Source organism: Melanostigma gelatinosum (assembly GCF_949748355.1).
Source record: "Melanostigma gelatinosum genome assembly, chromosome: 3".
In the NCBI taxonomy this organism is placed as follows: domain Eukaryota; kingdom Metazoa; phylum Chordata; class Actinopteri; order Perciformes; family Zoarcidae; genus Melanostigma; species Melanostigma gelatinosum.
In genome coordinates this window covers 23224874-23240952 of record NC_136636.1, presented here as the reverse complement: position 1 = coordinate 23240952, position 16079 = coordinate 23224874, and the positions used below count along the sequence as shown (strand labels likewise).

The 16079-nt window shown below is 45.1% G+C and overlaps 1 protein-coding gene across 7 annotated transcripts in view; it reads left to right on the top strand.

Moving 5' to 3' along the window:
• Positions 1 to 16079, top strand: part of eif4g3a (eukaryotic translation initiation factor 4 gamma, 3a) — a 44154-nt gene that overhangs the window by 4351 nt on the left and 23724 nt on the right. For 3 of the 7 annotated variants that reach the window (XM_079265353.1, XM_079265354.1, XM_079265352.1), the window contains exons 2-9: positions 4607 to 4679; positions 5171 to 5272; positions 7551 to 7718; positions 9418 to 9510; positions 10427 to 10459; positions 13042 to 13062; positions 14997 to 15176; positions 15967 to 16078. In XM_079265353.1, the coding sequence (XP_079121479.1) occupies positions 4607 to 4679; positions 5171 to 5272; positions 7551 to 7718; positions 9418 to 9510; positions 10427 to 10459; positions 13042 to 13062; positions 14997 to 15176; positions 15967 to 16078 (782 nt within the window). The remainder of the gene's footprint in view (positions 1 to 4606; positions 4680 to 5170; positions 5273 to 7550; positions 7719 to 9417; positions 9511 to 10426; positions 10460 to 13041; positions 13063 to 14996; positions 15177 to 15966; position 16079) is intronic. The other 4 variants (XM_079265358.1, XM_079265356.1, XM_079265357.1 and 1 more) reach the window with 3 other exon arrangements.

The window sequence follows — 16079 nt, the reverse complement described above, 5'->3', positions numbered from 1 at the left end:
AAATAAATAAATAGGTCAGAGAAGCCCTCTCTGTGTCCATGTGTAACTGACTCGGGCTTCAAAGATATTTGGCTTCTCGATGTCATCATTACTTTATCATGATCAAAGGGCTTTTAGTAATTGAAACTCAAAGTAATTGGTAACGTGAATGAGGATTTACCCATGCAGCACGGACAGAACATTCAACACAACCTTATTTATCCCTGAAATTGGTCTTTTTTTGGTAATTGTTTTCTGCATCTACTTCCTGCTGCAGGTTTGTTAAGCGTGGAATCCACCAACCTAACAGCTAGCGTTCATACTGTAGTGAAAGCAGCTTCAACAACGGCAGGCAGGCAGTGAGAGCTTTGTGTGTGTGTGTGCGTGCGTGCGTGTGTGTGTGTGTGTGTGTGTTTAAAGAGCGCCAGTGGGCAAGCAGGGAGAAGGAGGGTTTGTGTCTGCACCATCTGGGCCGTCTCCGCTCACTACCTGTGCCTTTCCACCACACTGAGATTTCCAGGTAACCCGTGGTATTTTTAATCGTGTGCCATATTTATATGACAATCAATCCCCTGTGTGTGTTCATTACATGGCAGCGCAAAACGTGGCCGTTGTGATTCAAGGTTTGTCTACAGAGCCGCTAACTCGGCAGAAACCCAGCTCGCCTCTAACTCTGACCCTCTCGTGCCTCTTTCTTCCTGTTCATGTTTCATGCGACGCGTTCAGGGGTGAGATTGTAAAATACGCCGCTGTGATTCATTAATCGAATCAGTAATGGCAGATTACGGTTTGAGCTGAATCATCCTCCGGATCACACCCCTGCTATTTGCAAGGCTGTATTTTCCTGCTGTCTTCCCACAGAAGCAGCACATTAGTGGCTTTACAGTAAGCTCATGAAGAAGCCCCCCCACCCACCCCCTCCTAAATGAGGCTTGCCGGTCACTGTAGAGTCGAGGGACAAGGTGGAGTAGCTGAAGCTACTAAGAGAAGAATCTGCAGCGCAGACTTGTTTTAGTCTCTGATGGCAGGCTTGTTTTAGGCTCTGATGGCAGGCTTGTTTTAGTCTCTGATGGCAGGCTTGTTTTAGGCTCTGATGGCAGGCTTGTTTTAGGGTCTGATGGCAGATTTGTTTTAGGCTCTGATGGCAGGCTTGTTTTAGGGTCTGATGGCAGATTTGTTTTAGGCTCTGATTGCAGACTTGTTTTAGGCTCTGATGGCAGACTTGTTTTAGGCTCTGATGGCAGGCTTGTTTTAGGCTCTGATGGCAGGCTTGTTTTAGGCTCTGATGGCAGGCTTGTTTTAGGCTCTGATGGCAGATTTGTTTTAGGCTCTGATGGCAGACTTGTTTTAGGCTCTGATGTCAGGCTTGTTTTAGGGTCTGATGGCAGACTTGTTTTATGCTCTGATGGCAGGCTTGTTTTAGGCTCTGATGGCAGGCTTGTTTTAGGCTCTGATGTCAGGCTTGTTTTAGGCTCTGATGGCAGGCTTGTTTTCGGCTCTGATGGCAGACTTGTTTTAGGCTCTGATGGCAGACTTGTTTTAGGCTCTGATGGCAGACTTGTTTTATGGTCTGATGGCAGACTTGTTTTATGCTCTGATGGCAGACTTGTTTTAGGCTCTGATGGCAGACTTGTTTTAGGGTCTGATGGCAGACTTGTTTTAGGGTCTGATGGCAGACTTGTTTTATGCTCTGATGGCAGACTTGTTTTAGGCTCTGATGGCAGATTTGTTTTATGCTCTGATGGCAGACTTGTTTTAGGCTCTGATGGCAGATTTGTTTTATGCTCTGATGGCAGACTTGTTTTAGGCTCTGATGGCAGACTTGTTTTAGGCTCTGATGGCAGACTTGTTTTAGGCTCTGATGGCAGACTTGTTTTAGGCTCTGATGGCAGGCTTGTTTTAGGGTCTGATGGCAGACTTGTTTTAGTCCCAGGTTTTACCTTGTCAACAAACTACACTGCAGCCTTTCCTTTGTTTCGGAGGTAAGAGCCCTTTTTGAAATGTGAGGCTTTTTGTGGACATGTCTTCAAATGAACTTTGAGTGTGACTATCTGGTGTCCTTCAGGTGAAGTTCCCTCATCTGAACACTGCGTTTCTTCTCGGTGGCAGTGAGGGTCAAATGTCAATCTCACCATCGGTATCATTCTTGTCCAATTAGACGTCGCAGGTAATTACTCGCTGGCGCTCCTATTCCCTGAAGCAGTGTCCCTGTTGTAAGTCTTTTAAGTTGACGTGCTCGCCGTCGCCCCTCAAGCAGAAAATTAATGGAAATCAAACTAATGACTGATTTCTAATTAGCGCGGTCAGCCACTTTCATGGTTGTGCCTGAAACATGTAGAAGAGCTCGACTGAAAGGTGTCCGCTTTCTGCATCCATCTGGTTACCGGGCCACCCACATTGGAGTGTTTCTACCAACAGCAGTAGAGAAACTTTAAGTAAGCGGTGAAAGTGCGTCACATTGCCACCATGAACGGACGTCCATTGACATTCAAAGGAAAATCTTGCAAAAGCTTATCTGACACAAACACCTTTTCATGGACAGAAACAGAATTACTTTACAAGTTGTCCAGAGGGGAAACCACACTGGATCTGGTTTTCAGTCGAGTAGATTTGGCGTAACAACATTCTGCTGTGATTGCAGGTGTTGTCCTTCTGAGATCTGCCCACCAGCTTTTAGACATTTAAAATCATCTATTGTTGTTACAATACAAAGATTAGTTCTGCCAAAATCCCTGCAACATTTACGTGTTTCAACTTCCCTGATCACATCTGCATTTGCTGTTCCTGCCCTGACCTTCAGGTGGACCAGGAAGCATTCGCAAGTGATTATTACAACTCCTTTTCTCGCCTGCTACTCTGTGCTTTGTGACAGTGGATGTTCCACATAACATCAGAGCCTTTCAGATCAGGAAAGGTAATCCGGGAATCACTGAAAACTTCCAGTGGATTTATTATTATTTCTTCAGACCCAGATGTCTCCTGTCTGGCGCTCATGGCACATCAAAACGAAACATAAAGATTATATATGCTGTGTGGCCCACAGTACTATTATGCTCCTCCTCACCTATACTGTTGTGTCAGTTGTGAAGAGACTGAGCCTCTAATTACTCCTAGTGTGTGGGTGTGTGTGTGTGTGTGTGGGGGGGGGGGTTGTTTTTCCAAAATGCCCTGGCAATGAAACAGAATCTGCTTCTTGCTGTGTTTCTGCTTTTTGAATCGCGGCCCTCTTTTGAACGATTATTCTCTCATCTCGCTCTCTGCCTCTTGTGTTGTCAGTTCCTAGTAGCCGAGCTGGCGGGGGGCCAGGAGAGACGACGGCCCCTGCAGGCAGGAGCAGAGTGAACTGAATTAAAGGGCCAGTTTGCCCAGTCAGAGAAGCTTGTCGGATGGTTGGATAGCCCCCCCCCCCCCACCTTTCCGAAAACCTGCGATGTGACATTCACACCCACTTACCGGCCAGCTGTCCGGCGGTTAGACAGTAGACGAGGCTTTAAACTTCTCTCTCAGCTCAATTTATTTTTTTTTATTTGTTACACAACTATTTGTGGCACTTTTTTTTTTAAATCTGAAAACCCGTATGCAACACCATGAATTCCTTCCTGGAGAGACTCTCTGACAGCTGGCTTTTTGAGTGTGGCCATTGTAAACAACACTTTTGATATACGTCACGGTCGGACAACACATTGACATCCTACTTCTTTTCTAACCCAACCCTTCCCTCGGGGGGGGGGGGGGGTGATTTGTGTGGAAGGACGAAAGCCACACATTCGGTTTCCCTTAAACCATGTGACCGTGTGTGTGAGTGAGGCCGTCTGTCACAGACAACTGACTGAGCAGGTTACTAACCACAGGGCTTCCCTCTTCTGTGTGTCTCGTACACATTCCCTCTTCTTTCTCCTCTAACGTCTGAGTGATGTCTCGTGAGGCTCGTTATTTCATGTTTCAGAAGCCCTAACGGCAGTTCTCTCCTGTTCTGGTTTCTGTTCAAACAGAGCATGACTAATGCCCGGAGGTTCTTTTCTTTGACCTGCTATTCTACCTTTTAGTATAACAAATATATGAAGTTCATAGCTTTGGCTATTCCTCTACAGTGGTCTTAATCTCCTGCTCTGGCTGTCCCATTTGCCCGGAGTGGTCCAGAAATCAGGACCCCGGGGGGGGGGGGGGGTCCTTGAAAACAGAGCCATCAGGAAAGCTCTGTGGATCCGAATGAGTGTAAAAACATAGAAGCGTAGAGTGAAGTAATCTCTGCAGCGTGTTTGCTGAGCGGGTAACTTCCACACAGATCAAGTCTCTTCATGGGGTTTGGTATTTAGACTTTAAATACTTGACAAATAAATCTTTTTTTCATTAAATTAACAATTTAGCAAAATGGTCAGATTTCTCTCAGAACTTTGACTGAGTATGTGCTTGTTCTTATCAATTTAATTGTGTATCGCCTCGACGTACGACTTCACCACGATTCCACTGAAAGACAATAAATCATCCTATTGCCTTATCGTCCAGCCCTGCGTAACGCCGTCTCTTACGTGAATACATCCAACATGACGGGAATGTTACCCGATGAGCCAGCATGAAACTGGTTTTTGGTCTCTTCAGAGTTTCTCCTTAACGCAGCTCTCTCCAGAATCCCCCGGGTTCAGCCGACACTGGACGACCGAATCTTCCCCACACAACCCGGAGTGGCTGCAGTCTACAGCGTGAGTCCCCTCTCTCAAAACACATTCACCTGTATGCTGCAGTGCATGTGCGGAGAATACACACTTCAGATACAAACTGCACACACAGATCTAGAAGACCGACTGGATGTAATCTACAAGCACTTTATCCACGACTGTACGAAAACAAATAATACATACACAGAGTTGCCATATTATTAGGTTCACCTGACCTGGCTCAAACTACTGCAGTCTTGTGAAACACCTTCATAAAGGTTGCCATGTTTAGCCTTTGTTAGAACTGTTTTAATAGAGGTGTTGATTTGACTTCATGGTAATTCTTCCACCCGTTTGAACTGCATTGCATCTGATGCGTTTCTGATGTTGTCTGCTATAAATACGCTGGACAAAATAATAGAAACTCCTCTCACAGAACATCACAACCATTACAATCATGCTGTAGGCTTCATGCCACCCCCAACAATCCATCAACATATGAGGTGATTCTTTTGTTTTTTCTGACCTGTCCACAGAGTGCCACAGACATTGCTGTTTTTTTGAGGCAGAGCCAACTGAAGTTCAGTGCAGGAGAAACGCACCAGTTTCCTCCTAAGAACATTCTAACCTTCATGAAGGTAGGATTCATTGCATTCGTTTTCAAGTGTAATCCCCTTCACGTGTACCCGATGAACTGGCAACTGAATGTGTGTTGAGTTTAAATGTCGTAGCGGTTTGGTGCCATGCTAGATGTCAGTGCCTATAAAACTACTCAGCCCTCCTTTATATTTTCATATATAAAGATATATGTATTGATTTTAAATACAAACGAATCTCTGCAAGAGGTTGAGATGCTTTTACAGGCACTGTGATCCTGTGTTTGTGTGTGTTTTTGTATTTTTAGAACTTAAATAAGAAGGCACGCTTGTGAAGACGTAATTTGTCACCTCGGGGATTTTTGCCATTCACTGTCTCCTTCAGGAGCTAATTAACATTTCCTGTACCAGATCTTTGTCACGATAATATGCACACGAGTTAGTGAGGGGCTTCAGGAAGACTATTAGATTTGGCCACAGAAAAAACAAGAGAAATCCCAAGTTTAGTTTGATATGCTGTCCTTCTGGACTCTGGGAGCCATTTATTGTCTAGTCAGTGACCATCCACTCCTACTTTATCACCCTAAAGAGAAACACAAACCCGAAATGGCATCCTCCCTTCCTTTTGAGGGCATCATGCCGTACAACCATCCACGCTGAGCTGCTCGCAGACCCTCGGTGCTCTGCCGCACCATTCTTGTCTTCTCTGATGAGCCAAATGTGCAATTATCTGGAGGACAGTGATTTGTTAGAGGGCTCTGTAAGATACTAGTGAGTGGCTATCCCACCATTAAATGTTCAGTTCAGAAATTAGAAGATAGGAATATTGATTCCCCTCTTCACTTCATATTGTATTGATTTTTATTTTTTCACACAAAATGCACTGAGCTGACACAACAGATACAATGAGGCTTCGTGGTGGTCATATGTGGAAACATATTGGCTTGTGTGTTTGCTAGCCCCATGGTGCTTTTTTAAATTTTCACAATCTCTGGCTCTTAAGAGCGTTGTGGTATACCATAGATGTGTCACTTTGATTATTTTACACCACATATAGGATGCTTTTCAGTGATTAAAAAAAAAAAAAAAAAAGAAAGCTTTATATGTGTATATACAGAAGCGTGAACATTGTCTATTCAGCTGCACGCTTATTTATCCGCTGTAACACAACGGTACCGGAAACACCGCAGGTTTTATGAGATTTTCTAGCTCTGGAAGTTCGTCTTAAGGCATTAAGGCTGCAACCATGAGGACACTGGTGGAAATCAACCGTGCCCATGGCGTGAAACGCTTGTTCTCTGCAGTGGATGCAGAGGGCTTGTGCACTCCTCTCCCCCCTTCCCCTCATGTACAGCCGCTTGCCTCCCCTCCCCCATTCCATCACTTTGTATGTCTTCAGAATCAGTCTCTCGCATGGAGCAGAGCAGGCTCCTCCCCTGGCAACAGCAGCTAGCTTAGTTGCTTTATCCCAGGTCATCTAAGGGAAGTGGGCCATACATAGAAGATGGAGAGAAGCAGACGGGGTTGGTGCTATAGAGGCTGTACAGAATGTTGCCTGTGGTACCTGTGGATTTGAATTTAATGTCACAATGGGATGTTAGTATTGGAGCTGGGAAAGCTTTCACGGCCAGGGTGTGTCGAGATTAAAAAAAAATAAGAAGGTGGGTTTCCCAGCTTTTCCAGTCCGTCTCAGTGTCCGTGCCTCCTGCTTATTTCTGCAGCATCCGGTCTCATTCCCTGGTGTGTCAGGCTTGCTGCAGCAACAAGCAGCACCTGCAGTAATGCCAGCCCACAGCTGCAGCAGCCAAGGCCCATTCTGACACCACAGGCTGAGTCAAATCCCCCCCCCCCCCGCGATACCGCTCGCTCGCCTTGTGCCTAACCTGAGCCCCTTTCGCTGGCCCATATTGCCGAGGATAGTTTAGCCTGCTCTCGCTCGTATCTATTGTATCAGATGCACTCTGTTTATCACAGGCTGGTGGGGTTGTAGTGCGATTACTTGACCCAGTTTTTGCAATATGAGGCCCAGTATTTCCTGCACAGCGGAGTTGGGCACAGCGGCTTGCAGAAGGGGCCAGAGCCAGTCTTAGCCAACCCCTGCAGGCTTCAACACCCATCCACAGCACAGGTCTTCACCTCTGCACACATTTACTGGGGCTAATCCTTCAGCTTGTAGCTTCATTTACATTCCTCAGCAGGAGGGAGGACTTATGACCTGTGGAATTCTGCCTCTTCTGGTGTGTGTGTGTGTGTGTGTGTGTGTGTGTGTGTGTGTGTGTGTGTCTTTTTGTGTCTAACCTTCTTGTTTCATGTGATACAGGTACCCAGGCATGCTGGCCCTCAGTACACTGCTCACGACATCACAAAGGGACACCCTAGCTTGGCGGGCACCCCGCCCGGTCATGCCCACTCCCCAGCACTCTCTCAGGTATCACTACCCACAGCTTCCCAATATCGCTACCCTAAGGGCTGGGAGGCAGGCGGAGGGGTGAGTTCATCACCGTGTTCGCCGTCAACCTCTCTGCATCTTCATGCTTCATCTGTCCATTGTGTCTACGTGCTTTGGGTGACCTGTGTTTGGGCTGGGCGGGAATTAAACACTAGAATTCATCATTTCTCAGTAGAATTTCATCATGACAAAATATGACATGTTCTTTTTTTGTACCAACATTTGTCACATTGCCAGATTATGGACACACTTTTTTTTCTAAATGTGTAGATTTTTGCTCGAGGTAAAAATAGATGATTTTGACGAACATAAGAATGAATTTCAATACTTAAATTGTGACTTACCCGTTGTGGTATTGCTGTTATATAGGACAATAATTCTGCCCATTGGGCCGACCCCTAACTAACCTGTATTATTTATACTTTTCTTACATCTGCTTTTTAATTTCATCGTTTTCCTGTTTGTCTCATTTGTTCTATACTACTTTTACACAGCAGTAATCCATGTGTGCATGATTGCATTGTTTGTGATGAAATTCAGATGAACATAGGGTTAAAACTAAGTAAAATTCTAATAGAACAATCTCTGGGCACTGTTTGCTCTCCATACAGTACCTGTTTAATCCTGGTGAGGGTCTGCAGTGGGCACGCCCTGCATGCATATGTCCAAATAGCAATAAACAGATAATGATAACATATCCTGGGGCTAATGCATACATACACAAACACGTTTCTGTGACCTGTTTGCCTTAAGACTACGGGAGGAATGGAGGGAACCCCTATGAACAATGGGAGAACATGTGGTTTAAACGCAGAACCTTCTTGCCGTGGGGTTGTGGTACTCGCCACCAGGACTGAGGAATGTTTGGATGTACGAGCCAACTCTCACTGTGGTTTGTCAGCTACGTTGTACAGCTGCGAAAGGCTGTGTCACTCTGGGAGGAACACTCCACTCTGTCCTACGCATTAGTAAAACAACGCCACAGGAATCACAGTCATGACGGGCTGTTTCACCACGAGGCTACGAGTTGTATATGATTAGTCAGAATGGGTCGGTCTGTTTTTACATATTGGAGCCAGATCTATTAGCCTGCAGTCCATCAGTGTCACATTTCAGAACATTGCAAGTCATGTTAAGACCTTTTTAAGCTCTGTAAGAAGGCAAAGTGGCAAATGATTAATCGGGATTGGGAATACAATAACAGGAAAAGTGGGTGTTAACTCAAACCCGTGATTGGCTCGGGTTTATTTAATTAATTAGGATTAGAGATGGTGGGGGTCAGGTAAGGGTTCATTTTTATAGGGACTTCCTTCTCTGTCCATATCTGTAGTGAGATCCATACACATGGGATGGAGATAGAAAAGGCCAATCCAGGCTCTCCGCCTACAAGCGTGTTGACTGCGTGACTCCGCTTCTTTGAAAGTACGCGAGCATGCTTGCGAGGAATCGAGTCGTTCCACTTTACTGTTACAGCCCTACTGGCCCTCTGCCTCACCCTAAAGCTCTGGTCTCTCACCAGCCTTCTATAGACACAAACGTAGACCATCACCGCCGTACGTTGGTGTTGCTGCTGTATTGTTGGGGCTACAGCTGGTCAGTGAAATGTCTCAATGAAATGACCAGCGGCTGATTTCTTGATTTCTGCACAGTCCCTGTTCTGTATACAATGAACCCTTTCCCTCTCTCACTCTCTCTCTCTCTCTCTCTCCCCGTCTTTCCTTTTTTTGTCTTTCGGCAGTCTCCATACAACCCTGGACAAAATGCTGTTGCCGCCCCTCTCGTGTATTCTCCCCAGACACAGCCAATGAATGCACAGCCACAAAGTCGCCCGGTGAGTGTCCCTCTGCTCGTGGATTTACAGCACGCCCGCCTCCGAGTGGCCAAACAGTTTGTGGTTCACTGGGCCTGTCGGTGATGCAGGGTCCTGGTGTTGACCGATCTCGATCTGCTCATGGCAGTGGAGCAGTTTAGCTTATTTTTTTCAATGGGGTCTCCTTCCTTGTCTCCTTTAATGCGCCCTTATGAGTCTAGGAGTAGTAGAAGCATGTTAGTGTTCTCTTACGTCCTTTTAAATTATCTTTGTTTGTTTTCATTTTTTATGTCAAGTCAAGCTGCCGTATCTTAGAGTGTTGTTAGTGTAGCCTAAGGAAAGCTGCGTAAAGATCGCCAACACCTTTTTGTTTTGTGAAAATCTCCCTCCACAACAGGCCTAGTAAGAAATGTCCAAATATTACATGTACTTTGCCAGCATTCTCTGTACACACACACTCTTCCCAGTAAGCATTACTTATTAATCCTGCCTGGCTCCTGCCCAGCCCCCCCTCAGCAGAGCAAGGCTGTCAGACCTCGGTCAGTGTCTACACACACACACACACACACACACACACACACACACACACACACACATACATGCGTCTTGTTCCAGTTGCAGGTTTGCCAAATAAGAAACTGGAAATTCATTTGATTCCACCAAAGTATGATTCACAGCATTACAATCCTTTCTGTGTTTGATTCATTTAGAAGTGAGTGGTACAGAAAGCTAAATTAGCTCGGGTCTGACAGCTGCACCATGTGCCATGTGTCCTCAAAGCTTTGTTGCTCTGTGGTTTTGTGCTATATTTTCAAGCATCTGCCCTCATCCCTCATCTTATCTCTGTGTCTCTCTTATGCTCTTTCTCCCCCCCCCCTTCCGCTTTGCCATCAATGCTTCAATCTCCTTGCTGGACCTCTCCTCCCTCCCCCACCAGTTTGCTACGGGCCCTCGACCAACCCACCATCAGGTAATTTACCCCCGCTGAATGCCCCTCCTGCTCCCTCTCTTGCGTCATCCTCATCAAAGCCGTTTTTTTGCTGGTACCTGCTGGCAAAGGGCTGTTTGTGGGACGTCTGCTGTTCCTTAAAAAAAAAAAAAGCTCTCCGATATGAAAGCCTTCAAGTGTCTTTGGATAGAGTACAAGAGGTTTTAATTGTCATGGGAGTGTGCTGTAATCAAGATATCCAGCCAGGTGCACAGAGCCACTTCCTGCACTCTTCATGTTTATTTTTACTGTTTGATTGATCCGAGTTCATTCCTCGAATTTAATTGGTGTTTAATATCGGGGTTAGGGTTCATGAAGCTTGTGGGTGTCCTTGGTTTCTAGCTCAGGATGTTAATGACTGCGATGTTCCTTGCAGTTCATATGTTTTCACCACAGGATATTGGGGGTGAATGTCAGTTGTCACTTTCCTGAGTCATTCAATCAAAAGTGTTTTGACAGTGGAAAGTTGGCGTTCCTATATTTGTAGGGCACTGTTAAAGTTGACCTAGGTAGGAGAGAAATCATTGCAATCAGAGTGTTCAAGGCTATTTGGCTCCTTTGCAGATTGCTTCATTCCTGACAACAGAAATAGAGACGGTGTTATTGCTGTGCTTGTACAGCTAAATCTCAGACTTGTTTCAGTGACAAGACCCTCATGAGACCATGCTCTCATTTGTGTCCCGTAATTACACCGAGGTACTGTAATTAAATTGGCTGTTTTTATTGTTGTTTGGGTGAGAATTGTGTCGTCTAATTCCAGATGGACACAAACAGCTGCACGAATTAGTCTTAAAGAAAATACTTCACCCCAAAAATGAGCATTTCTATATTAATTACTCACCCTGTGTTACCTTGAATTCTTTAATTTAACTTTGGTTTAGGTTTTACTTCATCAAGAATTTTCTCAGTTTTTGTATTCTTCGTTCACCGTGGAGAAACGCATGCGAGAAAAGGTTAACGCGGGGTAAGTAATTAAAACACAAATGGTCATTTTGGGGCTAAAGTATTGCTTAAAGATGCTGATTGTTTCATGTGTACATACAGACCGTCGTCGGTGTGTGTGTGTGAGAGACACTGGTGTAAATTACACTCTGTCCTGTTAGGCAGCTGACACTCTGTGGGCCAATGTCATGAGATTATGAAGAGCATGTTAATGTGTTCCTGTCTGGCAGACGGCGCAGTGCTTGTGGTGCTGTTGGTGAGTTACCTTGTGGACGCGAACATTCTCAGACATGTCTGAGTGCCGACATTCAGCCCATGTGAATTGCTGTTGTCTTTTTTTCTGTTGATTCTCGCTGTAATGATTCACGCAGCTGCCCACTTTTATGATTGATGTGTGTCCCCCCTCCACATCCTCACCTTCTGGACGCTTCTGCGTGGACACATTTTAACAGACTATTAATAGTGTGGTGTCAAAGTGTGTCGGATGTGTTCGCCCCGCGTTGGTGTGTGTACAAACACACATACAAAGTGCATTCTCTGGCTGTCACAAAGTGGCGCTGGGATCTCTTGTGCCACCACGGAAGTTGAGTCGGGAAGCAGATGAAGCCGAACAGTGGCCTTTTATATCAACTGTGAAAACAGCCATTGTCCCCCCGAAACACACTCGATGCACAGTAAAGGGTACATAGGGATCAGAACATGAATTAATTTGGCCCATCACAAGCACCATCATTATTTAATTTTTTTCCCTCCACGTAACCGACTTTTTGGGGATTTCAATGCTTTTGTTTGTGTTGTTGAGTGAACCAGAAGGTCAGAACAACTGGAAATTACACTAAAACAAACGACTGTTGTTGTACAATCCAGAGAGCTGTTCAGCGTGTAAATGACTCTTAGTTTTAGCCTTGAGTGTTTCCTCTAGGTTGGACTCAAGCGAGCGGCCAAAGACTGCAGTTCCTTAAATGGCCACTTGAGGCCCCATAGACCCGCATGTTAAAATGCCCAACTTTAGAGCAGGAACAAACATGTTTACAGCCTTTCACAAGATAGGGTTTTGGTCTCTATCGGCCTCTACACGGGGGGTGTATTTTTATGTAGCTCACCCATTTAAATGATATCAAGGCTTAAATGTATACATAATTAAAGGCGTGGCCACTTTGAGTGATGGGTGGGTGCCATCTCGGGCCGCTAGCCATCTCCTATCCTCTCCACAGGAGAGGCTGTGGTAGGCTGGGACACAGACTTTGAGAAAGGAATCAACCCGTGGAAGTAAAGTGAGAGAGGATGTGCCTGCGGAGATATATATATGTGTGCAACTGTTCATGTTATGTCCTGGTGATGCACAAGTCAAAGGCTGATGTGACATTTTCACTGTGAGCTGTTTCTCCACCCTCTCAAAGATAAACCACCTCTCTTTCTGAAGGTGCTTTCTAGCGCACAAGTTATTTTTGCCGATCAAAGTGTCTCAGGATCAGTTACAGCGTCAGGTGGATGGGAATAATTTGGCGGTTTTGTGCCTTAATGTGTGTGGGTGAATGATTGCCAGCTTTGTTTTTGTATTGAGTGTCATCAGTACAGTCTCCCATTGGCTTTTTCTCTCTTTCCCGCTTTCACTACTCAAGGGAGGATTCAGGCCCATCCAGGTAACATTAACCTCTGTTTCACAAGTCTCTCTGCAGACCTGCATGGCATGAGGATCGTCCCGAAATGATCCCACCCCACCCCCCCTCCTCCCCTTTTAACCCTGTGCACCCCCTCATCTCCACCGCAGTGAATGCCAAGTAGAGAGGTCTTTTATCATCATTTATGCCTTTCCTCTTTCACACCGTAGAGGATCATTACTTCACTTTCCACTTCATAATGTCGCCGTTTTTGCTCCATTCATTATTCATCTTTAATTAGCTTGCACAATTTCCAAACTGCATGCGGAATGAAAGAGTCTCTTTTATTGTTCCCTAAGATAAGTGTATTTCCTTTTTATAGCCATGCGATACGTAAGTGTCTCTTACCTGTTGGAAATGTGTTCATATCATTTCTTTTCTTTGGGTAGCTGGGAATGAACAGTTTCCTGGTTGTTTCCCAGATTTCCACGGGGCTATTCACAATGATTTATTCTGTTAAAGGTGATTTCCCTCCTGGGTATTTTTACACTGTTTTACAGCAGTGTTTATTCTGCTCTCCTTCACAATGTAACCGTGGTTGGGTATTCCCAGCTTGAGCTCGGTCCCAGCTGTTGGTAGTGGTCTCTCTTCAGGCCCGTCCAAGCACAAAGCCCATCCAATATTCAACTTCAAGCTGATTGGGACATGTGCTGTGTAAGAAGCCATTGTAGCTTCAGTCTTTATGAGTTTATTTTTTAAGTTTTCTGTGCTGTGTGATGCACGAGAAAGAAGGCCATATTGCTGCCCGGTGAAGAGAGCCGTGCCGTGTGTCTCACAGTCGGTACAACTGCAAAGTTGGCCAAGCTGCTCGGGCACAAAGAGAGGTATTTGAAGCCATTCAGCTTCTTTATTTAATTTGCTACAGCTGTTAGTCTGGTGCAGCTTGTTTACCGTTTAGAAAGAGACTGGCCAGAATAAAACAAAAGGAGAGAAAAAAACCAAGAATTCATTAAATGTACACACGCTATTCCCCTTTAAGTTATCCGCAGGAAACCGTATTCAGGCCGGTCTCTGCCAATAAGGTCTGGTGAAGTCCTTTGTTGCTGATCCAACCATAGGAAAGAAAGACATTAAAAAACCCCAATGTCACCCAGGGAAAACCCTTCAACCGCCAGTGTGTGTGTGGCTGTGGGATACCTCTGTGTAGAACACTGTATTTGAGTCGATCTCCTTCCATGTCCGTCTGTAACAAACGGCATCCGGTTTCATTCAGGGAAAGGAAATGTCTCTAGAAAGTCTAACCCATACCAGCGTTATATTTATCATTTAAAATGAACATACCGGTAGATATAGTGATCAAATCCTCATTGACGGAAACACAGAACATGTAAAGGGATAAAAACTTGAATTAGAGATTATTAACAAAACAAACACAAATGTCTGGAAGAATTGAGACAGTTCACTCTGTAGCACTATGACTACAGACTACCTTTTACTACATTTCTATCTCAATATGAATGAATCATGCTTTTAAAGCTTCTATTTAATTGATGATTGTAGGAGGAGATATTAAGGCCCAAGTGTCTAAATAGAGAGTTGGCTACCTGCTTTGCAGATGTCATTTCATCTGATTCATATAAAAATGCTTTCCAGTTAAAGTAATAATATGGTAATTGATGTGTGGGTTGATTATAGAGGCATTAAATGGTAATATAATAGTGTGTATGTCTTCCCTCAGTCTGAGTGAGAGTTCAGCGCAAGTCCTGCTGCTTGGCCTCTTTTTCTTTTCTTTTCCTTTTTCTAAAGCTGCTGATGAAAACTCAGACTGTCTCACTGTGAGAAATGTGCAGGCCAAATGGCGAAGACATCTGAAAGGCTGTTCTCTCTGCTTGTATTTTAGCAGCACGTGGCCTCTGGGATGCTACTTTAATGTATTTTGTCGTGTTCTCTGCGTTTCTCTCGCGTGTTGCCCTCAGTTTTTCCAGAGGACTCAGATGCAGACTGCGCGGCCCACCATCCCCACGAACACAGCCTCCATACGGCCGGGCTCACAGGCTCCCACGGCGGCCGTGTACCCCACTAACCAACCCATCATGATGACCATGGCGCCCATGCCTTTCCCTTCCCCGCAGGCTGCACAGTACTACATCCCACAGGTGACTCACTCAACCGGCTCCTAGAAATTAGCACGAAGCATGTCTCTTATTTTGACGTGTTATCATGAACATTAGGATTACACTTTATCTTGATGTCACATTTGCTTCTGCAGTTTTGATAATTTTTCCCGTAGTTCATTGAATACTGAGACAATGGTCTTTAGCCGCAGCTGGTACTGGTGAGACTGAGCTGATTTAAAGGAGTAGTGCAACATTTTGAGATGCATTTATTAATTTTCTTTTTGCCAGAAGTTAGATAAGAAGATTGATGCCAGTCACTCTCACGTCTGTTTGTTAAATATGAAGCTGCAGTCAATTGCCTGGTATCTTCCTGTCTTATCCGTCTTTCCAGAAAGTTATTGCATTGTAAAAATTGGCTTGTACAAATTTAACAACTTGGATATGATGTGTTCCGTGAGCTGCAGAAGCGCCTGGAGGCAGATTCTGTCTCCAGTGTTTGTGCTAAGCTAACCAGCTGCTGGCTGTAGCCGTACATTTACCAGACGGGTGTGAGAGAAGTATCAAGCTTCTCATCTCACTCTTGGCAAGAAACCAAAAAAACGTGTTTTTCCTAAAATTCCTTTAACATACCAGAGGCTCTATTACGCATGGCTCCACACCTGCCCATACCTCAATGCCAGCTATAGTTATGACTGCACATTAGAGATGTAAAAGCATTCATCATAACGAACACAGATTCTGAACATTAGCATCTCCCTTTGTCTCAGGCAGGAATTATGCAACAATATTGTATCTGATGATGTGTTGAGCGGTCTGTCTTTCCTTGCAGTATCGCCACAGTACGCCCTACGTGGGACCTCCTCAGCAGTACGCTGTGCAGCCTCCAGGGACTGGCACCTTCTATCCTGGTCCAGGTCCAGGGGAGTACCCTGCCCCATATCG